The following is a 23,929-nucleotide window of genomic DNA, read 5'->3' as shown; positions in this document are numbered from 1 at the left end:
AAGGCATGCATTGTCCTCTCAGAACGCTGCTGCAAGGTCAGGCCCTACATGTCCATCGCGTCGCTGCCCTTGCCAAAATCGAAGCCGCCAGATGGGGCAGCACCGTTGGCGCCGAAGCCGAAAGTGCCGTTGGGGCCGGCGGGCTGCGAGGCCATACCCTCATCAGCGTTCTCCTCATCGTCAGAGAAATACTTCTCAATGATGTTGTAGGCCTTCATGTAAATCTCCTCGTTGGCGTTGTTCTGGCAGTCGTGGATCTTCTCCATACCACCGCACTCCTCAATGAAGAGGGCGTAACGGTTGATGGAGTCACCGCTCTCGCCAGCAGCCTGCTTGTCGAGGTCGCCAATCTTAAGAATGTTCTCAAGACCATCGAGAGCAACCTGGATGATCTTGTTGTCGGGGCAGGCGAGGAGATCGCAGAGAGGCTTGATGCAGCCCTGAGCGACGAGGTATCGGATCTGCTCAGGCTTCTGCAGACCTCCAGAGGTGGCGTTGCTGATGGCCCAGCAAGCCTCCTTGCGGGTCTTCAGGTCACCGTTCTGGAGAAGGTGGATCAGAGGAGGAATGATGTTGGCATCGATAACGGCCTGGATCTGGGACGAGTTGCCGGCGGTAATGTTGGAGATGGTCCAGCAAGCCTCCTTGCGGATACCGTCCTTGGTGGAGCTGAGCAGAGAAAGAAGGCAGGGCAGAGCACCGCAGTTGATGATGACCTGGGTCTGGACATCGTCACCGGTGACAATGTTTCCGACGGAGCGCAGCGCAGGGGTCTGGACAGAGGTGGAAGCGTGCATGAGCAGCTCCACGAGTCGGCGGGGGATGCCAGCCTCGATAACGGCCTGGATCTTGTCGTTGGATCCATCAGACAGGTAAGAGATGGCCCAGCAAGCATCGATCAACACCTCGTCGTCGAGAGAGTAGACCAGCTTGGAAAGGACGGGGAGGGCAGGGGCGATCTAAGGGCACATGTCAGCTTGCGTTCACCTGGTTCGATGTTTGGTCACTTACGGTGCTCCAGTCGGGCTGAGGGGTCTTGCCACGGCAGAAGTTGCTAAGAGTCCAGGTCGCGTTACGGAGCATGCTGAGCTTGCGGCTATCGCCGAGGAGGTTAAGAAGAGGCTTCAGGGCACCGCAGCTGAGGACGTAGTCGCGGCAGTGAGGGCTGTCACCGGCAATGTTGCCGAGGGCCCAGACGGCCTGTTCCCGCACATCGGGCTCAGGGCTGGCGAGAAGCTCAACGAAGATGGGGACAGCACCGGCCTCGATAACAACCTGTGTCTGGGTGGCGGAGCCAGAGGCAATGTTGGTCAGGGCCCAGGCAGCCTCGAACTGGACAAGGGTATGGGGGGATCGCAGGAACTCGACGAAGCGGCTGACAACACCGGTCTTGATGACCTCCTCGATCGGGGGGTTGCGCTCCTTGGAGAGCAGCTTTCGGAACTTGGTGGTGGCTTGGATCTGCGCATCGATCTGGTCCGAGAAGACGCCAGCGACCATCTGAGGAAGGTCCTCGTTCAGCTAAGAGGAGGGGTCAGCAAGGGGTCTCTTGGCGACGATTCAGGCTAGGATTGTGAAAGCTGAAGGGCACGCAAAGGCGGTAGGGCCATGGAGCGGGACGTGAGCGTCATGGCAGACGTGGTCGACCTCTGCTCAGGTCACCGAGCCATACGCAATGTGGGGTTCCATGAGATGGGCTATTTTCCCCCACATCACAGGCGGGAGGGACGGGGCGAAGCGAAAGACGAGATTTGCAAGCCCGCCTTGAGACGACGCCCGAAGTAGACGACGCATAGATGAAACGGAAGATGAAGCACATACCTGAGACTCGGTGGGAGCGGACTCATCGTCGCTATCGGGGGCGGCGCCGAGGGAAGCGCCAGGGCGGTTCTCACCGGTTCCAATACCTCGTCGCTTGGCCAAGTTCTCCTCACGCTTCGCCTTTCGGATCTCAACCTGCTGCTCCTCGCGGCGACGACGGAGCTCCTCAGGCTTGAAGGTGTTCTTGGCCTTGAACTGGGTGCGGCGATGCTCGGGGATGTATCGCTCAGCCATGGTGACTGGTATTGTTTTGGTACGAGGGGGGGCGTTGGTAGGTGAACAGCAGCAAATTCTTGTGCGGGGGGGAAGCGCAAAAGATGTACGAGAAGGAGGGAGCTCAGCGTTTAAATGAAAATAAGCCGGCTCAATAAGGTTCCTCACTTGGGTAAGATGGCGGGAAGAGTCGAGAGATGTGAGGAGGAAAGGGAAAAGGAGGAGGAGGAAGATTTTGTTGTTGATGGAGAAGGTGAAAGAGGAAGGCTTAAGTTGGGTTGGTCGGCTGGGGACTAGGAGGGCGTTGAAATGATTGACCCAGCAGGCGAGTCTTTCTTTGGGCGACGGGCAACAGTCACCACTGACTTCCAGGAGAGCTAGGCCCAAAAAGAAGCCGCTACCGCCTGTGCCAAAATAAAGGGCCCCGGTCGGGTGATTTCAGCCTCAGGTCTCAGGCAGAAACTTGGGCGCCATGGAAAGCGTCCAGAATCATCCACGCAAGCATGGATGGATGGATGGATCCCTTCATTCACCCACTCGCAGCCCAGGCAAATAACCTCTTCTCCTCACTGAAAGGCGGTGGGTGATGGGTGGTGCCTAAAGTTAACGCATCAGGTACTTGGCAAACACTGCTACCTCAACAATTTATATACAGTATCTACAGGCTTAAATTTTGCTACTGACTCTACTGTCCCTCCCTCCCAGGCTGTGCCAAATTTATCCCATTCACATGGAAGCAAAGCAATTTGCCACAAAATTAAGATGAACGGTCAAATCACATGCAACGTCACGTGCTGTCGCGACACAAAGACATGGAGGGGCAAGCCTCTCTACGCGTCTGGGCCCTTTCATGTACGCTCAGACGCCATGGACCATCGCGTCTCACTGACCCTCTCCCTATCACACGACGACGTCACATTTCAACTGTCACTATACGCGACCGCGTAAAGCTGCAAACAATCAGGGATCCTTTTACTCACTGCCCATTGCCTCGTGATGTAGGGATTGCCTCGAATCTCCTTCATCAGCTACAATGTCGCCGCCACCCTTACTTCCGGGCTATGTCTCGATTCGTAATATCCTTGACGGCCAGATACGCCAAAATTCCATGGTCAATGTCGTTGGTGTTATCGTCGATTGTCGTGCTCCTGTTCCAACCAGAGGCACTGGTGAGCCGCTCTGCCATCACAATCTTTTCCTACCACGCTAACACGCGCTCAGACTGGAAATGCCAACTTCGCCTCTATGACTCTTCAGTTGAACAAGACACTGAATCTTCAATCTGTCTCAACATTTTCCGTCCTAGCAATGAGATGCCAAAAGCTGGCTGTGGCGATGTCATACTCATTCGCTCAGCCAAAGTGCGTGCCACCACATACCATGGGCAGCATCCTCACTGACAGGCTTCTCAGGTTCAAAAGTATCAAATGGACATGCCTTCGCTCATAACCAACTGGAAAACGGCCATCTCATTATACCAAGCCTCTAAGATTCCCAAGCCCCCAGCCGATGCCTCCGTCGCACTTTATAATCCTATCAAATCCAAGGACCGCCTTCCTGATAACAAGGAGAATGCCTTCGTCTCTCAAATGTACCACAGCATCGACAAAGACCGCCTCCCCACACAAGTCGAATTTGAGAGTATGGTGCTTACATCGACAAATGTCAAAGACAAGTTCAACCTCCTCGAAAATGTCAAGGATGGCATGTTCTGCGACATGGTGGTCCAAGTTGTCAAGCCGCCCTATGACATGGGCGATAAGGTGACGCTTTGGGTTGCCGACTATACTAAGAATGAATCATTTTATGAGTTCAGCTACACTGGGGATCTCCCTGGGGGACGAGATGGCGATCCGTATGGCTACACCGACAAGTTCATGGACACCTCTTCCACTCCCAGTTCCAACTGGACAGGACCTTTCGGTAAGCGATGCGTCCAAGTCACATGTTGGGAGCCTCACGCCACTGTAATTCGTGAGACCAACATCAAAGTTGGCCAATGGGTGTCTATCCGGAACGTGCAGATCAAATTAGGACGCAACAATGCCAATTTGGAGGGTTTTTTGAGAGAAGACCGCGGTGCCAACGGACCAAAACTCAACATCTGCCCACTGACACTAGATGATCCCGAGAACATCAATCCTCATATGAAGGACGCCCTCCGAAGGAAGCGAGACTATGAACGTCTCAAGAAAACTCAGATCAAGGACATGGCTGAGGCAGGCAAGGCAGGCCAAAAACGCAAGTCAGAGTTATCCACCGAGTCGGAACCCAAAAAGAAGAATTCCAGGTCGAAACGGAAAGCAAAACGTGCACAAGCTCAGCTGAGCCAGAAGAAGGACGAACAGCCCATTGAGATATCAGACCTGAACTCCCGAGGTAATATCAGGCTTCATGTAAAATCACACCCAGATCTGCTAACTTGCATCAATAGTCAAGTGTGAAAACATGGATAAGCCCTCCAGCTTCGTGGCTGAAATGACCGAACCTGTGTATTACCAGACAACCATTGACGGACAGGATGTGAAGCTCCAACTGCCCTTTGTAAACACCAACTACCGCTCCAATGTCAGAGTCGTCAACTTTTTCCCTTCGAACCTCGTGGATTTCGCTCGCCCCAAGAAAGAGACAGAGTTTGACATCCTCTCGGACGATGGAGAGGAATCCCTCTCTGGCAGCGGCTCAGAAGAAGAAGAGGATGCGGATCAGAGCACATTGGACAGCTTTGCAGTCAAGCGCAACTGGGAATGGCGCTTTTATCTGGAACTTGAAGATGCGGCTGTCCCTGAGAAGAAAAGCAAGCAGAGGATGTGGGTTGCGGTCGACAACCACGCTGCTCAGTGTCTTCTCAGCCTGGATGCGTCCAACTTGAGGCACGAGACAAAGGATCTGCAGATGCTTCGCGACCGACTATTCACACTCTGGGGAGAACTGGAAGAGCGCAAGAGTCTGGCCCAGACTAAGAAGAGGGAAGCGCAAGAAGCTGCTCGAAAGGGGAAGCCCCCTAGTGACAGCGACGATGAGGACGAGCAGCCTCGCAAGGCCAAGAACTCGGATAAGGCGCCAGTGTCTAGTCGACCGTTTTCATGCTGTATTCGACAATACGGTGTCAAAGTTTTGGAGTCTGATCCAGGCAAGGCCGACGCGGGAGAAGGGAAGCGTTGGCAGAGAATGTACAATCTCTTTGGAACACGGATAGCAGGCTAGGAGTCTGACGGTACTGTTTTGGTTCACGGACGGAGAAATGGGCAAGCCAGAGAGTTTGGGCCGTGGAGTTTTGCATTTCGGCGGCGCTCATAGGTACATGTAGGTATTTCCTTTACCCGGACAACGCCAGGAAAAATAGGGCGTAGGGGAAACTGTCTGAATAGAAAAAAAAGGGTAATGACAAAACGTTTTTGCTTGGGTTTCTTTTCTTTCGCACACACAACAATCTCTAGACGCCGCGAGCTTTCCTTCGGTCATATACCCAGACTCCAAACCCTGACGACACACGTGTGGGAGACCAAGAGGGCTACACCTTGATAGAAACACAGAAAACAAGAGAAAAAAGGGAAGTCATGTTTGAGACAGTGAACCTACAAAGTCGCAACTTAACAATAGAGAAAAGTCCAAGAGTTTCCCGCCTGAAAAAAAGAGCATCGTGTCCACCGTTTACACATTTGCAGAAGCCAAAAACAAAAACAAAAAAGACAGCCTCGCCTTTTAATCCCCGAGAACTTCATCATCTGATTCGTGAGCTGGTCGTTCCTCTTCGTGTTCGTCGTCGTCGTCGATGGGATCCTCCTCAAGGAGGCCCTTGCGCCGGAGATCCTCCCGCGAGCCCTCCTCAGGCGGTGGCGTGTCGTCAAAGATGTCGTCCGAGTCAGAGTCGTCGTCCCCGATGGTGACGATGGGCTCGCTGAGCTGTGGCTTCTGGGTCTTGGAGACGGCGGTGATGGAGGGGGGTTGGACGCTGGCGGCCTTCTTTCTCGTGCGCTCAGCGAGCTTCTCCTCGTCGAGGTAGGCGACGACTTCTTTGAAGTTGTGGCCGAGTTTGTGTTGGTTGCGGAGTAGACGTCTCCGTAGCTTACCGGCATGAGCGCCACGGCTGTCTACGAGTCTCGCTGTGATGGCGAGGACGTACTTGGCCGTGAGCTCACAGAGCGCCTTTTCGGCCTTGAGCTCAGCGGCGAACCGCTCTTCCTCAGACAGGCTCTCATCCTCATCATCCTCGTCTTCATCTTCGTCATCAGCCACGGGATCTTCATCCTCGGCTGGCTCGTTCAGCGTCTTATCCTTCTTTGACTTCTTGGCGTATTGTCGCTCGGCACCGTCAAAGATGGCCACCAGTTCGGGCACGAGGCCTGACTCAATCTCCTGAATCAGTGGCTTGTACTTTTCGCCACCCGCCGCCGCCTCTGACTCGGAGCTTGACGAAGGACGGAAGTGCTCGATCGTTGGTCGAAGGCTTGCAAAAGTGAGGTGAAGATCGCAAAGACTTCCGGTAGCAAATAGTCGAAGTTGGTCGATGGCAGCCCGAGATGAGAGTGTCTCGATGAGATGTCTACGGAAGGTTTGCCGTAGCACGGATAGGCGATCGAGATCAGCCTCTGCGATATTCACGCCCGACGAAAGCAGCTTGGAGAATGCCCGGGCCTTCCACATAAAGTAGAACTGGCAGCTCTTGATGGCAAACGAGACCACCTCGTCCTCGAGATCATCGAGGTCCTCGTCATCCAAGGGCTCGTACTTGCCCCGGTGCACGATGTTAGCCAGAATCTGGATGACTGGTGATACAGGTGACTCCTCAGTACCACCTTCAGCTTCCAGAACGTCGATGCAATCCGAGATGCTCGCCAACTTGCTAATCTTGAGAAGAACTGTCGACAGCTCCTTGAGAGGTGCTTCGGCGAGGTTTCCTCGTGATGAGATTTCGCAAGTCTTGTCAAAGTTGTGAAGAGCAGTGAGGACAGTTTCCCAGAGGTTCGAGAGCTTGCCGTCAGTCAGCTCCTCGAGTTCGTCGTACTGTCGTGAATGCAGCAAAGCTGTGGCCGCCTCGGACAAGACTCTCTTATCGTCGTGTCTGTTAAACTGTGTGCTGACCTCATCGAGCAGGCTCTCGTATTTGCTGGTATCCTGTCGCAGTTGCTGGAAAACGTCTAGGTTGAGGAAATGAGCCAGTCGAAGAACAATCGCTGCCGTATCTGGTTCGGCGCCAAACTTGCTAAGGAGCTTGGGGATGAGGCTAACAAGCTCCAGCGCAATGTCCTCGGAGCTCAACCCATCAGTTGGCTGCAGCTTCTTTCTCCCCTTGTCGTGCTCGCTAGCCTGGGCAAGGCTTGACTTGACTGCTGAACTCAAAACATCCAAGAGAATCGCCTCTTCAGTTGCCGCAGGAGCGACAGCCTTCTTGAATGCCCTCTCTGCATCATTGCCCCTGGACTTTGACCTTGAGCTGGTCGTGTGGTCGTAGAGGAGGTAGCCTGCCAATATCCTCCAGTCCTTGATCTCTTCGACTCTCTCATAGAGAACCTGCGATGCCAACGAGATTCTGGTATCGGGGATTGTTGCCTCCAAAAGATCCACAGCGACATCTAGCCTCAGGCTCTGTGCGGCTTGATGGTGTTCCTCAATCTGACTGTCGTAAATAGCGAGCGTCTCGGCGAGGCACTTGAGATCAGCCCAGTCGGCGCGAGGTGCGTCAAAGGGATCCTGCGGTCTTCCATCCTCATATTTTCCTGCGGGTATCTCATCCATCACCTCTGAGCCACCAAGGTCTTCCAGCTTTGAGTCGAGGGCTTCATCAACGCACGCCACAAAGAATCCGACCACTGCTTTTCGGATTCTGAACTCATTGTCAAAGATGAGCTTTCCAATGGCATCGATCTCTTCGGCCTCCAGCATGCCCTTGGCACGAAGAACATCAATTAAGCCAATTGCCGCCACGCGAACAAAGACCTCAGAATCCTTGCAGGCCATCTCTATGAGCCTAGGTCGGAATCTGTCAATAAAGTGGCCAAGCTGAGACGCGTCTCGCTTGAAAACCTTGGTGAGCTGCTTCAGAACCTCATGTCGAGTCGGCGCGTTGGTATCTGACAGCATCCAGCCAAGGTAACGGAGGTAACTTGGCTCAAGAAAGACGTTTGGCAAGCCCAGGATCCAGTTTCCGAGTGCTTCGACGCACTCAGTTCGGATCTTGGGATCAACATCTCGGTAGCGATGAACAAAAACTGTGTCAAAGAAGGACTGAATCGCTTCACTGCAGATCTTGCGGTTGCTGTTGTTCTTGTCCAGCTCCTTCTGATGGTCCGCTGCCATGACTTTGCTCTTGGCTTTCTTGGCCTTCTGCAGGCGAATCCCAACGTGGCTGATTCTGTCGTCCAGTCTATCCGCCACCCTCACCAACCCCGTCAGAGCGGCTAGTGATATGGTAGTAGCGGTGTGGCGGAAAGGTCGGAGAGACGATGAAGACATGCTGGCCAGCCAGGCGTGGAGATTATCGATTAGACTCTCATCTTGATAAATGAGGTTGGCCTCGTGGATGGCCAAGAGGAGCTCCTCGAAAAAGCTCACTAGGATGTCGCGAAAAGACCGCGTAAACTTGGTTCTGGAGATTAGAGGATAATCTGTGATTTGTTGCTGCCATCCTGTCAGTGCCACTTCTGAAGCCTCAGGCGCGTTACAACGGTACCTCTTGGTAGACACTCTGAAGATCAATCAATCGGTTGGGGATGTTCTCGGGGTCCCGAATGTCGTCCTCGTTGACCTCTTGGTCGCAGCCGGCGCATTGCAGGATGCAATTCACGAGGTCCGTCATGGCTGCAGCTTCGTCTTCGCGGTATTTGTGCACCCATTCTGTGACGACCGACTCAACAGATTCTCCTCCAGTGCCAAAGAGATCAGCTAGAGAAAAGTTAGCATCGGAAAAGCGCGCATCAAGCCGAGAGTGCGCCTACCGAAAAGGCCGGTTCCCTTCTCGGCTGCCTCCTCAATGCGAACCGTCTTCTTGGGCCTGCTGGGAAGGCTCTTGGCGGCGTGGGTAGCTCGCGCAGGTCGTGAGGGCTGGGATCCATTGATCTTGGGCTTTTTGGAGGATGGCTTCTTTGCGCGACTTGTTTGCGACGACTTCTTTCTGGAGCGCGGCGCAGGGTGGTCTTCGTCGCTCTCATTGTCGGGCTCGTCGCTCATCTCCTCATCGGAATCAGGCGCTTCATTCTCGGCATCCTCGTCGTCATCGTCATCATCTGCATCGTCTCGCTTGCGCTTCGCGTTGGAGGATTGAGTGGCGGGCTCGGGGGTGAACTTGGCGGGCGCTCTCACGACGCGTCCCGAACGACGACGCGTTGTGCCGTCGGGGTCGGGGGTCGGGGTGAGGGTCGCGTTATTGTCCATGGTCTCTCGTAGAGGCAGTCGCGAGGCTGACATTGAGTATATGGACTTTACAGTCTTGAACCCTCGATGCGGGGGCGACAATGGTGTTGCTGGCCACTTGGCGCGTCGAATGTCGCGTGGATGACGGCGCAAGCTATTTTGGAAAGTGGGCGGTTTCTGGTGCTGGATGATGACGGATGAACGTCGGCGAGGGGAGGTGGCCGCCTAACGAGAGAGAGCTGCCTGAGCCACCTGAGCCACCTCAAGCCACCCTTGTTGAGGCCCAAGCTCCGCTCTAGAGCTCGCAGCCCCAGAACAAGCGGGGCCCCAGCCACAATCCACGCACTCTTATCAAGGCTCGTTTGTTTCAACTTGACAAGCACTTGATGCTTCTACTATTCATGATCAAAATGGAGATATTTTATATCAGATGAAATTGGCCCTTCATTCGTTCCTTCTCATTCCTTAAATCACATACATCACCAATATGGTTCCAAAATGGAATCGCCTTTCCCTCCGTCCTCTTCCTCCCCCGGTGATGGCCGCATCGTCGTTGGTCTCTTGCCTGCTGGTGGGAGCGGTCTCCAAGCAATGACTTATCAGTATCCACTGAAACTGATCTCGCCTGCGCCTTCACCAACCCAACCAAGCATCTTGGTCTTTCTTTTGTCATATGGAGGCGGCCTTGTTGCTGGGGACAGTGTCAACTTGGCCATCCATGTCCGACAGAAAGCGAAACTCAGCATCGCTACACAGGGACATACCAAGGTCTTCAAATCTCCCTCGGCAGATGTCACCACGCGGCAGAATTTGAATGTCACTATCGACGATGACGCCGCCATGTGTCTTCTTCCGGACCCTGTCCAGCCGTTCGAGGACAGTGTATATGCGCAAACACAGATGTTCCGACTCAAGAGCCGGGCTTCGCTGTGTCTTCTGGACTGGGTGACTCAAGGTCGTGCAGCCCGCGGGGAAAACTGGAGTTTCCATAAATGGTCTGGGCGCAACGAGATCTGGCTCTGCGATCAACCCGATGCCTCTACCGAAAGGCTTTTGGTGCGAGACTCGATCATTCTCTCGAGAGAAGCGAGCAAATCTGTGGGACGATCACTCCCAGACATGATGCAGAACTTGGCGATATCAGGAACTCTCATCCTGCGTGGAACCAAGATGGAGTCCTTGGGAGAGTTCTTCATGAGCGAGTTTGCCGCACTTCCTCGAATTGGAGCCAGGGATTTCCGTTCGCCAGAGGCGAAGGCGGCAGGTGAGCAAAACCTCTCAGACCATGAGCGTTGGCGCTTGCAGAGACTCGAGAAGGAAACTCAAGGCGGCATCCTTTGGTCTGCAGCACACGTCCGAAGCTGTGTGGTCGTCAAGTTCGGCGCGAAAACTGTGGAAGCTGGGAGAGATTGGATCGGAGCAATGATCATCAAGGAAGAGAGCATTGCCGACCAATTCGGTGACCAGGCTCTTATGTGTCTTCGATAGGGTCGGTTGGTCACTGATAAGTCAGGGCATTGTGAGTTTCATTCACGTTGTCAATGAGCACATGAACAACATGGCTTTCATGATAATGTTACATACAATCAACATCGACATATCCCAAAGACAAGGAATCACAGTACACGCTCGCCTATCAGATATCCAATAACATTCATCTCATCCTCCCCCCACGGCTCCCGCTACAGCGCCTATCCCTTCTCCCGTGATTTCAGCAAATTTGGACAATGCCTTGATCTGCCACAGCTTGAGCATGGCCAAGACCGCCATGTTTGCCCAGTCGGATCCCATCTGCCCAGACGCCCCGCGGCCAACGAAGCAGAACCAGCCGGAGGACTTTGAATATTCAAACTTGGCCGACTGACTAAAGATGGCGAGTGCCTCTTCTTCCATGCCTTGGCGCACAAGCTTGAAGCCCTTACCCGCATCTCGACCGAGAATACCGCTGATTTCCTTCTTCTCCGCCTTGACCCATAGGAAAGTGTTGCCGCCAACGTCAAACTTGATCTTGCTTGGGTCTGAAGACTTCATCTCAGTGAACCGCCCGTCTGCCCAGTTGACATTGATCCTGCTGCCGGTAAAGCCCACCCCCTTCGCTCCAGCAATCAGCATCTGATTCATGCCATTCATTCGAAAGAGTTGCATCTTGTGATGAGCACCGAAGCTGATGTCGGCGCGGTATTGTACATCGCCAGGGTGTCTTCCGATAGTCATAGTCTTTTGGCTGCTGCTCCCGTCGAGGAAGATCATAAAGTCGGAAGCGAAGAGACCAAACGGCCTGTCTGGCGCCATCTGGTGAGACTGTGGTGGTGCGTTCGGGGGAGGATAGCTTTGAGGACGCGGTTGTGGGCTGTGCTGCGCGTAGCCACTGGGAGGCGGGCCACTTGAGCTCTGGGGACGTTGCCCGTACATCGGTTGCCCTGGAGGGGGCTGTCCGTATCCTTGAGGGTTCTGGGTATACGGCGGAGGATTCGGCGGTGCGAGGTTCTGGCCATAACTTTGACCGTATGCTGGGTTGCCATAAGCTTGTTGGCCATAGGTTTGGCCACTGTTATTCGGACCACCTTGTCCGCCATCCCAGCCTGGGGATCCGTAGTAGACGGGAACTTGACCAGGAGCTGGCTTGCCTTGGCCAGAATAGTCCCATCCTTGGCCAGGGCCGTAATAAGAGCCCGAGTGTTTAGACTCGCTTGCTCCCATGGTGGTAGTGTATATGAGACAGTGTCGCTTGTTGTTGAGATAGCCTGTAGATAGGTAGGTAGGTATGTATGGAACCAGTTGAGCTTGGGCTCAGCCAAAATTTGGATAGAGAAACAACAGTCAACATGACGGCCAGGCTCTGCAGTTTATATAGACCCATATCCTCTGCAATAAAGCAGAGGCTCATCAACCAGGCCGCTCCATCGGTGCAATACTAACCACTTGGTGTCGGAGGCTGACATCACAGGCTGACCAATGGAACCCCAGACGCACTTCCGAATCTGGCATAACCGAGCGCTGGAAGGGATCAGGGCGATCAGCAGCCCCGTAGCTGCAGGTTCGAGGGCTGCTACTGGTGACTCTAGATAGAGAGATTTTCATCGAAAGCCGCGAGCTTGTCGCACAATTACGAGGGTGGCTTTTTCAGCAGCTGCGGCAGGGCTATGGTGTGGTTGCTGACCAAGAAACTGCCATTCCAGATGCCCAGAATGGTGGTTTGTTTCAAGAATCAGACCTTCTACTAAGGATTACTAATACGATAAACCAAAGAGTTGAGGTTGTTGATTAGTATGTAGCCTTCAGTGCAGAGGTCCGATCTCTCAGCACACTGAGGTTATCTCCAGCCCAAAATGAAGGGCCATTTGACTGCGAGCCCGTTCCTGCCTGAGTTGTGGCTGGTGCCTGTGACGTTTCGCGCCAAAGTATGCTTAACCAGGATGGGCTTAGCGCATTGCCCAAAGGCGGTGACCAGTCGCAACGGCAGAATTGCCATCCCCCACTTGTCCCGCACCCCACTTTGAACTTGGCATTCGAGATCCATCCAAATTTTTGTAGAGCTTCTTCTATGAGTAACCTGCTTGCGACGACAACTTCATCTCCCAATTACGCTCTTCCCCTCAGTCAACAAAACATTAGGGCATGAATCGCGGAAGGGCACCTGCCCGGGGCACCCGGAGAGGAGCTGCGGCCGCTGGCCAACGCGCCCCAGCTGCCACTGGCGAAAGCAGCGCAGACCCTTCAACTGCCCCAGCAGCATCTACCGCAGCTTCGGGGACCACGACTCCAGCCATTCGAAGTGCATCAACCCGCGGCGCCGCCGTTGCTCGAGCGACCAGAGGTGCCACCGTCGGTCGATTTCGTCCCAAAAACATTCGTCGAGATGAGGCAGAACGAGAGGAGCTGGCTCGCCAGGAAGAGCAAAAGGCTCGTGAGAGAGAGGCAGATGAGCGCAGAGCTCGAGGACGCTCACGGTTCAGGAGCAAGAGGAGTCGTGGTGATGCCATGGGCAGAGGTGGCTTCGGACGAATAATTTCCGGCGCCAGTGGCCCCTTCTCGTCGGGCGTAGCAGGTAAGGCGCAGATGCGAATCTTCTTACACAATCGATGGCCCTCTAACAATCCCAGGCTCTTCCGGAGGTGGAGGCTGGTTCGGCGGAGGCGGAGGAGGAGGCAACTTTGGCGGCGGCGGCTTCGGACGAGGCTTCAAGTCAGAATCCAAGCCTGGCTTTGCTCAGGCCGATGGGTCACGGTTCCGCGAGGCACGAATCAACGCCGATAAGCTCCACGTTCACACACCCGAAGAGGAACTCGACAGCGAGGACGAAGCCATGATGAACGTCCTGAGTACCCGCGCCCCCAGTGTCCTACCCATGGGTATCTACCGAAAAGAACACAAGGAAGAGGGTGTTGTGGTGGCAACAACGGCCGAGCTGGAGGCTGCCGAAAATGCCCAGAATGCGCCAGCTGCGGCTGGTGAGGAGGAGAGTCTCTGGGTGGACGACGACACAGGAGAGGCCCAGGCGGTCGAGCAAGGAGAAGAGGGTACCTGGACAGACTCAAAACCAATCATCAAAAAGGAACCAGGAGACGACTCTATCGACATGGATATTAAGGTTAAGCCAGCCGAGGAGAAGAAGCCAGCCGATGAGGCACCAGCAGCCAAGCCCAAGTCCAAGAAGGCAACAGCTCAAGAGTTGGAAGACAAGTTCGCCGATCTTGACCTAGCGCTTCTACGCAGCGAACTCGGCTCTATCGAGATTACAGAGGGCGAGGGCGAGGACGGCAAGAAGGCGGCACCGAGCAACAAGGACGGCCGCTTGTATCTCTTCCGATTCCCTCCTATTATGCCCCCGTTGAAGCAGGTCGCCCAGCCCAAACCCGTCAGCAAGGTAAAGCCCGAGCCCACTGAGGCTAACGTCCTCGAATCGACGCCAGCCGCTACTGACGCGAACCCCGTGGATCTCACACTGGAGGATCTGGTTTCATCCGGTCTCAACAACGGTGCCGACGACCCGGAGAACAAGCATGGTTTCATGCCGAGCCTCATGACACAGGGCGGCATGATAGGCCAGCTCAAGGTGCGCAAGTCGGGTCGCACGACTCTAGACTGGGGTGGCCTCCTTCTTGACATGGGCTCCAGTCCAGATCCGGGCTTCCTGACAACTGCCGTCATCGTGGAGGAAAACGACGAGAAGCCCCGCCCCGGCGTTGTCGGAGGTGAGAGCTTTGGTATGGGCAAGATCATGGGCCGGTTCGGCCTCGCCCCCTTCTGGGATGAGGAGGAAGACTGGGAGGTCTCTCCTGAGGACCTTAAGATCACATAATGCACAACGGTCCAGCCATGACGGAAGCGGACGAGGGATATGAGCCTTAGCAGCGCGGGAGGGGCAACAGGTATCGCATAAAGCATTACGTCTAACTATGCTTTCAGGTCATGGATATCAAAGAGCAAGCAGACCCAGACAAAAAAGAGAAACAGATACCCAACACTACTACGTCATGCAGTGTATCGCATTTTCGCAGGCCTCGCCCTATCATGCAATGCAATAGTACACGGGCCTCTTCGGCAATCGCGAAACCCGCACACTTCTCCAACAACGATTGTGTCAGAAGGCAACGGCATGAGAGAGGGGCTCAAACACGGATCCCAATGCCGTAATGTGCCGGATAAGGAACGAATGTTTGGGGATGAGGCAGTAGCCTGGTCAAGAATCAAGTTACTCGTTGGTGAATGGTTGCATGTACCAAAGTATGTGTCACGAGAGAAGGCCTTTGTGACTCTGCTCCGACGAGGTTTGCGAGTCTTGTTTGATGCAGTCATGAATACATTAAGAGTTAGAAAACGTACCAGCATTGTCAAAATGCGTCCTGCCAGTGGCCGTCGTGGGTCCCAGCTTTTGGTAGCCATGGATCTCCCTCCCCAAGAGGACCAATATCATACAAAGTAAAAACCCATTTGGTATCGTGTGCCATCGCGCAACCCAGCTTCGAGGCCCTTTTTCTCCAACGCCTTTACCCATTTTCCCCAGCCATCTAAAGGAATCCCCCGCAAAGATTGTTGTTGTAGTGAAACAGTCAGTATACAACGGAAGTAAGTGTATGCCGGTTGACGGCATATGTCGTATCGTGAAACCCATCATCTCCTGCCGCCGATTCCGTGTCGGTCTATATCCTGGCTTTGCGCTTCGAGGTCGTGTATTTGTTCAAACGAATTGCTCGGTGAAGAAATTTGCGCCGAGGCGTGCCAGGGTGAAGGCGGCGGCGACCGGTTGCCCTGGATGACCAAGATCTCGCTCTTAACGATGCTAACTTGGCCGGGCGACAGAGGGCCGTTGGGTACTCCCCTGTGAGGGGGTAAAGGAATGTTGATATCGTTCGGGATGTTTCGTATCGTATCGTGTTTCGGCTCGACGTTCACCAACGAGACATCGTTGGGGCCGAAACCTGGCATGACACCAGGCTTGGATCGGTTTGCGTTGGATCGCATCGCAGCGGAATGGCCTGTGCCATAGGTGTTCCCGGTGGACTCGAAGCCTCTTATCTTCATAGCCCGGAGAAGGGGTCGAATGGTGGCCAAGCTGGATGCGATGATGGCGACGCCTGGTTCAATAAGTGTCCAGACCATAGCATCAGTGCCAGCAACTACAAGATGGTTAGCTAGTGTCCAGAACAGAGTCGGGGGTCGCGTACAAAGGATGTCGTCAGTGTCGGTGAGATCGGCGAGAAATCGTAGACGGACGAGCGTTGCGATGCTTGCACTTTGGAAAGGGTTAGCGGAAATACTCGAAGCAGTAACTAGTATAACTTACAAAATACCAAGGCCCAGAATGACAATAACGGTCGCCTTGGCTGTCTTGGTCATCTTGACAGTCCATAGCATAGGGATAGGTAGGATTGCCTGTGCCATGTCAATATGTCTAGTCCTCACTAGGTAGATATAAAGTCCGACTTACATAGAGCCAGTCAGATATAATAGTCATAGCACTTATGGCGTATGCGGCTGAGACGATCTGGTCTGCGGAAACACAATGGCCACCGGTAATTCTAAAGTCCCATTGTTTCTCGACGGGACTGCACTGGAACATGTTCCAGAAGAAGATGACTGTGCTCCAGATGGTGATGATGGCCAAACTGATCCAGATGATCCATGTGTACACCGGTTTGACCGACAGTCGCAGGAGGAAGACACCAATGCTCAGCTTGATGAACATCATGTCGAGGACATAAGTCGCGGTCGCCAAAGCTTGCCACTGATACAGTATAAGCATTCGCCATAAATAGGTACTCTGGTTGCAAGTTGCCTACCTTGAGAGCATTGACCTCGGCCGCATCGTCTTTGATAGCTTCATTGTGTCGGCCGAGTCCTTCTTTCACTCCTTCGAGGATAAAAGCGCAAGAGACAGTAAAAATTCCCTGTGAAATGGTGAAAAGCTGCTCGACAGGATGCCTAGTACAGGAAATGTTGCAGCATACCTGAGCAATGAGCATGAGCCAGTCATCCAGTTGGTAACTCTTCATCAAGAAGGCTCTTGTATAGCTACGGAGGCCGACAGAGAGCCAGCTCAGGGCCATAAAGACAATGACGGTGCTAACCAAAGCAACCGAGTTGTCCTCAGAAAGGTCGATGTGCTGGTTGGCAGCCATGGCGCTCCAGCGTCACGAGTGCAGATCGATTTCGAGCATGACACAGCCTTTGGGCGTCAAAGAGGGTGTAGAGAGGGAACGGAAAAGATAAAAAGAAACGTCAAGAGGCAGGACATGGGTGATACCAAAGGGGGGGGGCCGGGTGATATCCCCGTGAGATATATCTCACTCGTGCAAAACACCAACCAGCTCCGAGGTACATAACTGATCTAGGCACAAGCAGTGCGGGTGATTCACACCTAGCAACGGCGACCCAACCCAGAGTTGCTCTGCATGATGCATGGGTGTAAGCCCGTGCCTGCAAGGTACGGACGGTGCCACCAGCCGGAGAGAGGATGTGAGCCGGCGTTTGTTTGGGCACACTTGCTCAAGACCGTTTGAGGCATGCTTACGGTGCTGCATCTGGGGGGCACGGGGGTAAAAGTCCCATGCAGGAAGCAAAGATCATTACGCGGTTCCTGGGCCGGTTCCTCTATCGAGTTCCAAGTGGAACCCGTCAACGCCTCGTTTGGTGAAGAAATAGGCGAGGACAGGGGATGGAGTGACAGGGGACATTTGTTCTGGTGGCATACGTAGTAGCCTGTCGGTGACAAGCTTTGTCGCGATGCGCCAAATTGTGCTAGCTGGTCTTGGGTTGGATGGCGGATAGCGAAGCCGGGAAGGAGGTTGCTTTCATCTGTTGAGACAAAGGGGCATTGTTCGACGCGAGAGACTATCGAGGGCTACTCCCAGTTAAAGACACGCCATACTTGAGCGCAGATTATTCATACGCTGAGGATAACCTGCGAACTTCTTGTTCAAGCTTCAGACCGTCAGCGGGCAACATCAACTGTCCGGGTGGCCGAGAAAGGATAACCAGATCGGTGGGTTCGCCTTGCGCATGGACTCAAAGACCAAGGCACATCATGCGACATGCCAGACAGTTGAGGCTTTGCGGGGCCATCTGTTCCTGGCTAGCAAAACATCCAGACATTCATCCTTCAGCTAACGTTAGTGAAAGGCAGATTCATGATACATCTCCAAGACTCCTCCCCAGTCTCTAGACCCATTCGGGACTCATCCGTGATGGCGCGAACCCGAAGATATGGAAAGGCATCCATGTTGTCGAAGGTTCCGTGCTAGGGCGTTGAGCAGCCACCGTTTCGGTCTCAGCTCTAGGGAGGCCGAGCGTGGGATCCCTGTCAAGTGCCCGGTCTCGTCCCGGGGGCTCAGAACGATTGATACCCTTGTTGGACAACTCCTCCGTCAGGTCGAAACGATAGTCACTCGTCTGGGCTTGCTGCATGAGGATTCGGCAGCAATACCCCGTCGTCAATCTCCTTTGGGTTTGCGCTTATTGCAAGCGCGCAAACGACGAGGCAAAGGCCATCAAGAGAGCAAGCAAGCAAGCAACCGCGGGGACATGGCCTTGGAGGGTTCCATCGGAAGCGGGAAGATGGACAGGGGCCAAAAACCATCCTGTTTTGTGTGGTATCATGAGTTGCATTTGGCCGCCGTCACATCCTTCTTCGGGTAGCATTAGAACCTGTCGCTGCGGAACCCTGCTTCCATTCCATGTGTCAGCGACACGCGAGCACACGGTCCAAGTTGCGAGGTGCAGCTGTGATTCGGGAATATTCAGAATATTTCTCCGTTGATGTGATGATCCATGGCCGGTTTCCGGATGCAGACACGTGCATCCCTTGTCCCGCGAACCCATGCCCCGCGTCTTCTAGGCCGTGTACGACGTCAGGTCAGACAGGATGTTAATTGTAGGGGTGGCTTAGCTGTTTGGCGGAGGCTCGCCCGATGGTTCCGTGAACGGTCCATGGTTTCCGTTGTGTTGGTTCATATTCACACCATTCTGCTGGTATAATTGAGCGCGGACCACTTTCACCCAACAGTTGGTGATTCCGGCTTTTTCGCTGGCGAACAAACTTGGTGTTTATCGGAAGACATCGTCTATAGTGGTAGATGATTAGTCAAGTCAACCGGAATACTGTGTCGCAAGGTTTGTAAGTGGAAATGGAAGACGGGAAGACGGAAGGACGGAACACGTTCATCCGCCGTTCCGTGAGCGGCTCATGAAAGGAACTTGAGTTCCATGACGGGCGGGAGGAGCTCCTTCCTTCCCGCTGACACTGGAGCTTGCGACACAACATTCAGTCGCTCTTGCCAAAAAGCTGTCGTGCGATCTGCCAAACCAGAGGGACCCGACAAAGTGGAAAGAGCGTCCGATTGGCGAATGGGAAGAGCGGAGCATCACCACAAACCAGACCCCTCACTCTTCTCATCAACAACCGTTTGATGCAAGCTTCACCCTGACTCTTACTTCAACCCCCACGCGAATGGCCTCAGCGCAATCGTGAATCCCACGAGGTTTCTATCCAACACTTACGATCTGCCGTTGACGCCATCCTTGACCAAGTCTTGATCCCTCCCACCCGTCTCCACAAGTCTCAGCCTCTGTGGTCACCCTGATATCCCGCTCCGCTTCACAGCTCCAATTGTCTCGCCCCAAGTTTACCAAGATGGCGGAGCTTGCTAAGGATCAGTCCCTGGGACTCACTTACACGTCCCACAAGTACGGCGAGCACAGTCGCCAGAAGCTGGGCGTGTGGCGCTTCAAGGACCGTCCTGACCAGCAAACAGGCTACTGGGTGGTGTATGATGCCATGTGGAATCTGCAATTGTGTCGACGTGCTGATTGATATGCCCACAGGTTCATCCATGGAGGCGGCTGGCGTGACCCTCGAAACACCGAGGACGATTTTGCGGAATCCATCAAGCGCACTGTTATATCCGGTGCTGTCGCGCTGGAGGATATCAAGGGTTTCGTCAGCATTGACTACCGGCTGTCACCTCACCCTGACTTCCCTCATGACTCTGCCAATAAGGCTGAGGCCCGTGATGCCAAGCACCCCGACCACATTGAAGATATCTGGTCAGCTCTTAACTTCCTACAAGGCAAGTACAAGTTAGCAGACGACTACATCTTGGTCGGTCACTCTGCCGGCGCAACGCTTGCCTTCCAACTGTTGATGGGAGATGATGTCCTCGCTTCTCATGCGCAGGCACCTCTTCCCGTCGCCATCATCGGTGTTTCTGGCATCTTTGATCTGGTCGGTCTCAACGAGAGGTTTGGTGGCAACTATGCCGGTTTCATTTCGTCCGCGTTCGGCGAAGACCAGACTACCTGGAATAAGGCGTCCCCGGCTCGATTCGGCTCCAGCTTCAAGGATAGATGGACGGGTGGAAAGCTGGCCGTCCTTGCGTGGTCACCTGAGGACACTCTCATCGATGGACCTGAGATCGACAACATGGCAGGTCTTCTGACCAAGCAGGGGCTCGATGTGCAGGTGCTCAAGGATCTCAGGGGCGAGCATGACTTTGTCTGGCAAGACGGCAGCCAGATTGCCCGACTCATCATCACGGCTTTGCACCAGTTGCGCAGACTATAAAAAGCTACTGCATCTGAAGCAGTTTTCAATTTAGACATTAACTAATTGCTTTTGGTTAACTGTTACACTTTCCAATTTGTTTATTTCGTCGGTGACCCTGACTTCCATTCCCTCTTTCCAAGCATACTCGATCTTTTCTTGCTTCCCCTCTTCTTTCCTCTCTTCTTCAGTCTCATATCTTGGCGAAGAGAACCCAGCCGCTCGAGGCAATCCGAGAAGCCATGACCATGGAGGCTCCCATCAAGAGCACAGTTCCGCCCCAAACCTGGGCCCAGACAAAGTCGCCACCAGATTTGTCGATGATGGCACCAGCAGTCGGCGCACCGGCCAAACTAGCAAAGGCGCAGATTGTTTGAACCATACCGAACCTAGTACCCATCTTTCGAGGATCCTTGGTCAGGCTGGCGTTGGCTCCCACAAAGGTACCCTGACATGCGCCGTTGGCGAATCCGAAAAAGACGGAAAAGACGTACATTCCCGTCACAGTTTTTACGCCGATCCAGGCATAAACCATTCCTCCTAGTACGACAATACCGATGAGAAACGTGTTGATGGGCCCCAGGACGTTGTCTGCGAGATAGCCAACTATGGGCCGTGCAGGGATGCTCAGGGCGTTGATGATGAGCAAAAGGCTGACTGCTTCGACAGATGTGAAGCCGATGACATTACGGGCATAGACATTAATCTGTAGTCATGTCAGCAAGTTTATCCAAGGTATTAGGCGAGGACAAGCGGCGAGTGGCTTACATAGAAGAAGCCAAAGTACAGGGCATAGAAGTTGAGAAAGGCGCCAAGGGAGAAGAACAGATATGGAAGTTCTCTGAATGCCTCCCACTCTACCAGGGGCCCGGACCTCCTTGGGGGCAAGTAGGGCTTCAGTATAATGTTTGCAAGGGTGGCCATAACAAGAGCGACAAAGGCGGCACACCGAACGGCCCAGGGGAAACCAATCTGGGGAATCAGGTACTGCAGAGTGGCAGGGAAGACGATGGCTCCAACACCAGTGCCCATGGCAGCCACGGCTAGGGCAAATGCTTTCTTGGTCTTGAAATAGGAGCTGACGACGGAGACAGCAGGCATAAAGATGAGAGCGAGGCCAATGCCGGTACAGACACCCTGGGCGAGGAATATTTGCCAGTACTCGGTACAGAGACTTGTCATGAAGGATCCTAGCACAGCCAAGATACTCCCCACGACAACTGTCTCTCGTGTATACCCCGCGTCAGCAAGACGGCCAGCCGGACCGCAAAAGGCAAAGGTCAGAAAGGTCTGGCATGAACCGATCCACGAGATCTGGGACGATGGGAGACCCAATGTCTCCTCGTAATGCAACTGGTAGACTCCAAAGGTGGCTGGATAGCCCCAGGCGAGGCAGTTGATGAGCAAGCCGGCAAACACCTGGGACCAGGCTCGGAAACCCCCATCGGGAGGGTTGAAGTTGTCCGGGTCAAATACCGGAGGCGGGGGAGCGTTTGTGTTTGAGATTGTGGGATTGAGGACCTGAGGCTCTTCGGAAGCATTGACAGACGACTGTCCGTAGGCCGGAGTCTTCTCTACATCTCTGGCAAACATTGTCGTCGACACAATGGGGCAATGGACATGGGGAGGAGCGTGTTCCAATTCAGATGCTACTGTTAATAGACACTGCGTGGGGGGGAGCGGCAGGATCTCGATTCTGGGGTCAACGAGGCTCCTATATACAGCCAGGCATTATTAATTCGCCCAGCCGGAATTGGGTTTCCTTTCCCTACTATCAGCTGGATAAAGGATTTTCTCCCTCTGCCATCCATCTTCGGCCGATATCGCGCCCCACACAGGATGAACCGCTCCGATCGGGCCCTCGGTGCTCCGTGCTAGAGGCATTGTCATTTGCTGAAGCCCGGCCATCGTGGGGTCCTCTCTAGTTGACTAGGTTGTTGTAGGGCGCCCTGTCGACGACATGTTGATAGTGGAGGGGGAAGAAGGAAAAAAGAGGCGTCGTAGGGTGTACGTGACAGGACGATGGATGATTATTCCCGGTCCAGGTGACCTCGGTGTTGGAGGTGGATTCCCTGTTTTTTTTTTACCCCAACAAAAGGAGGCCCCCTAAATGCATGATGATGGACATTGTACAACATCCAGAATACGGGAAACGCCAAGAGCTGGAGGTGAGGTGAGAAGTTGCTATCAATTGACTGTTTCAATTGCGGGTCAATTAGACCTTTTCTCCTCCGATATTCAACGGCCGAAAAAGGGTGGAGATTTGTGACTCAGAAAAGCCGAACGAACCTCCAGGGTAAGTACCGGCCGGCCCCGATGGCCCCGCTCCGACGGCCGGGGCGCCTAAAGACCTCCGGCGACGGATGTCCGCGGCTTTGGGTCAGGAGACGTGGGGCCAATGAAAGGTCTCCGTCACGGGTGGTCGCGGCCATCGGCGCCGGAGTGGAAGCGCACACAAAAAAAAATCAATAAACAAATAAAGGCGCCTACGAAATGCAAGACGCGCGCCCACTATGTCCCCTGCAAGCCCTCTATCATTCACCGCATTTGTCGCAACGCGCAGGTGGTGCGCGCGCTGCGCAGAGAGCCCACTGTTGCGACCGATAAAACGGTTGACGTTTCGGGATGAGAGTTCCGACGCCGAACGGCGCTCATATCGCCACCCGTAGATGATCAACAAGAAAAAGAGTAGCATCATCGCGATCGCCATTCTCCACGCTACATAAAAGCCACCAAAAAACAGCCATTAATTTTTTGCACTTTTGGACTTGTCTTGTTTATTATGTCCACCTCTTGTGTCGCGCAACCACCCATGAAGAAGAATTACCCCTCCATCGCGAGCGCGGGGTAAACAAAGACACGCACAAAAAAAAAACATGACGTAAAAAGCAATGACCTGGCATCTCACGTGATGCGACCTTACCGGGATCCTGGACCAATCGGCTCCTGGATCGTCCCCGCATCGTGCGGGCGGGTGGGGCGGGAGCGGGACGCTAGCGCCCGATTCGGGGGGAGAGGGGAGGGATTTGATGGTGGGGTGTAGGTTAAGACGATTTGACCGGTTCTTTGAAACGCAAAAAGAGAAGACCGTTGAGATAACGCATGTGAAGGGCAGGTGTGAAATGCGATGCGATGCGATGCAATATGTAACAGAGGGTGTAATTGGACCGCGATACCGTTGAAGGGGCTGCTGCGCGGCCGATGCGACCGGCTCAGGCTTGAGATGGCGTCGGCAGGGGGGTCCGAGAAACAAGTTTGCAGCGCTTCTGTCGCAAAATGCCCTCGCCTGCGACATCACATCGTGAAAATCCAGCAACCACGTTTATCTGTATCGTTCCGGAAGACGGGGAAAGCGGTCGCATACTGTTGCGACGGCCATATCCGAGTTTTCGGATGCCCAGGTCGTGGGCGCCATGTCAATCTGTACAACCACATTCCCACCCGTCCCTCACCATCACATATAAACGCCCAGCAAATGAATAATTGAACATGTTGCGTAGG

The 23,929-nt window shown here is 54.0% G+C and overlaps 9 protein-coding genes across 9 annotated transcripts; 4 read left to right on the top strand and 5 right to left on the bottom strand.

Moving 5' to 3' along the window:
* Positions 1 to 44: 44 nt before the first annotated feature.
* Positions 45 to 2,055, bottom strand: LRP88_05990 (karyopherin alpha; the record flags this gene model as incomplete). Its single annotated transcript, XM_083242532.1, has 3 exons — positions 45 to 959; positions 1,012 to 1,521; positions 1,822 to 2,055. The coding sequence occupies 3 exons, from the start codon at positions 2,053 to 2,055 to the stop codon at positions 45 to 47; spliced, it is 1,659 nt and encodes a 552-aa protein (XP_083101468.1).
* A 1,406-nt stretch (positions 2,056 to 3,461) lies between these two features.
* LRP88_05989 (uncharacterized protein) lies at positions 3,462 to 5,241 on the top strand (the record flags this gene model as incomplete). Its single annotated transcript, XM_083242531.1, has 2 exons — positions 3,462 to 4,413; positions 4,469 to 5,241. 2 exons carry the CDS (start codon positions 3,462 to 3,464, stop codon positions 5,239 to 5,241), a joined length of 1,725 nt encoding a protein of 574 aa, XP_083101467.1.
* Positions 5,242 to 5,739: 498 nt separating this feature from the next.
* On the bottom strand, positions 5,740 to 9,408 carry LRP88_05988 (cohesin subunit IRR1; the record flags this gene model as incomplete). The annotated part of the gene is made up of 3 exons (XM_083242530.1): positions 5,740 to 8,655; positions 8,708 to 8,919; positions 8,973 to 9,408. The coding sequence occupies 3 exons, from the start codon at positions 9,406 to 9,408 to the stop codon at positions 5,740 to 5,742; spliced, it is 3,564 nt and encodes a 1,187-aa protein (XP_083101466.1).
* A 477-nt stretch (positions 9,409 to 9,885) lies between these two features.
* LRP88_05987 (UreD urease accessory protein-domain-containing protein) lies at positions 9,886 to 10,875 on the top strand (the record flags this gene model as incomplete). Its single annotated transcript, XM_083242529.1, has 1 exon — positions 9,886 to 10,875. One exon carries the CDS (start codon positions 9,886 to 9,888, stop codon positions 10,873 to 10,875), a length of 990 nt encoding a protein of 329 aa, XP_083101465.1.
* A 171-nt stretch (positions 10,876 to 11,046) lies between these two features.
* On the bottom strand, positions 11,047 to 12,087 carry LRP88_05986 (uncharacterized protein; the record flags this gene model as incomplete). Its single annotated transcript, XM_083242528.1, has 1 exon — positions 11,047 to 12,087. One exon carries the CDS (start codon positions 12,085 to 12,087, stop codon positions 11,047 to 11,049), a length of 1,041 nt encoding a protein of 346 aa, XP_083101464.1.
* Positions 12,088 to 13,005: 918 nt separating this feature from the next.
* Positions 13,006 to 14,689, top strand: LRP88_05985 (RNA polymerase III RPC4-domain-containing protein; the record flags this gene model as incomplete). Its single annotated transcript, XM_083242527.1, has 2 exons — positions 13,006 to 13,435; positions 13,491 to 14,689. 2 exons carry the CDS (start codon positions 13,006 to 13,008, stop codon positions 14,687 to 14,689), a joined length of 1,629 nt encoding a protein of 542 aa, XP_083101463.1.
* An 812-nt stretch (positions 14,690 to 15,501) lies between these two features.
* LRP88_05984 (uncharacterized protein) lies at positions 15,502 to 17,009 on the bottom strand (the record flags this gene model as incomplete). Its single annotated transcript, XM_083242526.1, has 5 exons — positions 15,502 to 16,123; positions 16,175 to 16,263; positions 16,319 to 16,615; positions 16,671 to 16,778; positions 16,839 to 17,009. 5 exons carry the CDS (start codon positions 17,007 to 17,009, stop codon positions 15,502 to 15,504), a joined length of 1,287 nt encoding a protein of 428 aa, XP_083101462.1.
* Positions 17,010 to 19,519: 2,510 nt separating this feature from the next.
* LRP88_05983 (Alpha/Beta hydrolase protein) lies at positions 19,520 to 20,449 on the top strand (the record flags this gene model as incomplete). The annotated part of the gene is made up of 2 exons (XM_083242525.1): positions 19,520 to 19,653; positions 19,711 to 20,449. The coding sequence occupies 2 exons, from the start codon at positions 19,520 to 19,522 to the stop codon at positions 20,447 to 20,449; spliced, it is 873 nt and encodes a 290-aa protein (XP_083101461.1).
* A 172-nt stretch (positions 20,450 to 20,621) lies between these two features.
* On the bottom strand, positions 20,622 to 22,021 carry LRP88_05982 (major facilitator superfamily domain-containing protein; the record flags this gene model as incomplete). The annotated part of the gene is made up of 2 exons (XM_083242524.1): positions 20,622 to 21,134; positions 21,197 to 22,021. The coding sequence occupies 2 exons, from the start codon at positions 22,019 to 22,021 to the stop codon at positions 20,622 to 20,624; spliced, it is 1,338 nt and encodes a 445-aa protein (XP_083101460.1).
* Positions 22,022 to 23,929: the final 1,908 nt, after the last annotated feature.

The sequence above is a fragment of the Fusarium phalaenopsidis genome, assembly GCF_050370095.1.
Source record: "Fusarium phalaenopsidis strain FUZ10S chromosome Unknown contig_32296, whole genome shotgun sequence".
Classification (NCBI taxonomy): Eukaryota; Fungi; Ascomycota; class Sordariomycetes; order Hypocreales; family Nectriaceae; genus Fusarium; species Fusarium phalaenopsidis.
The sequence above is the reverse complement of the archived record's forward strand: the minus strand, read 5'-3'. Positions and strand labels throughout refer to the sequence as shown.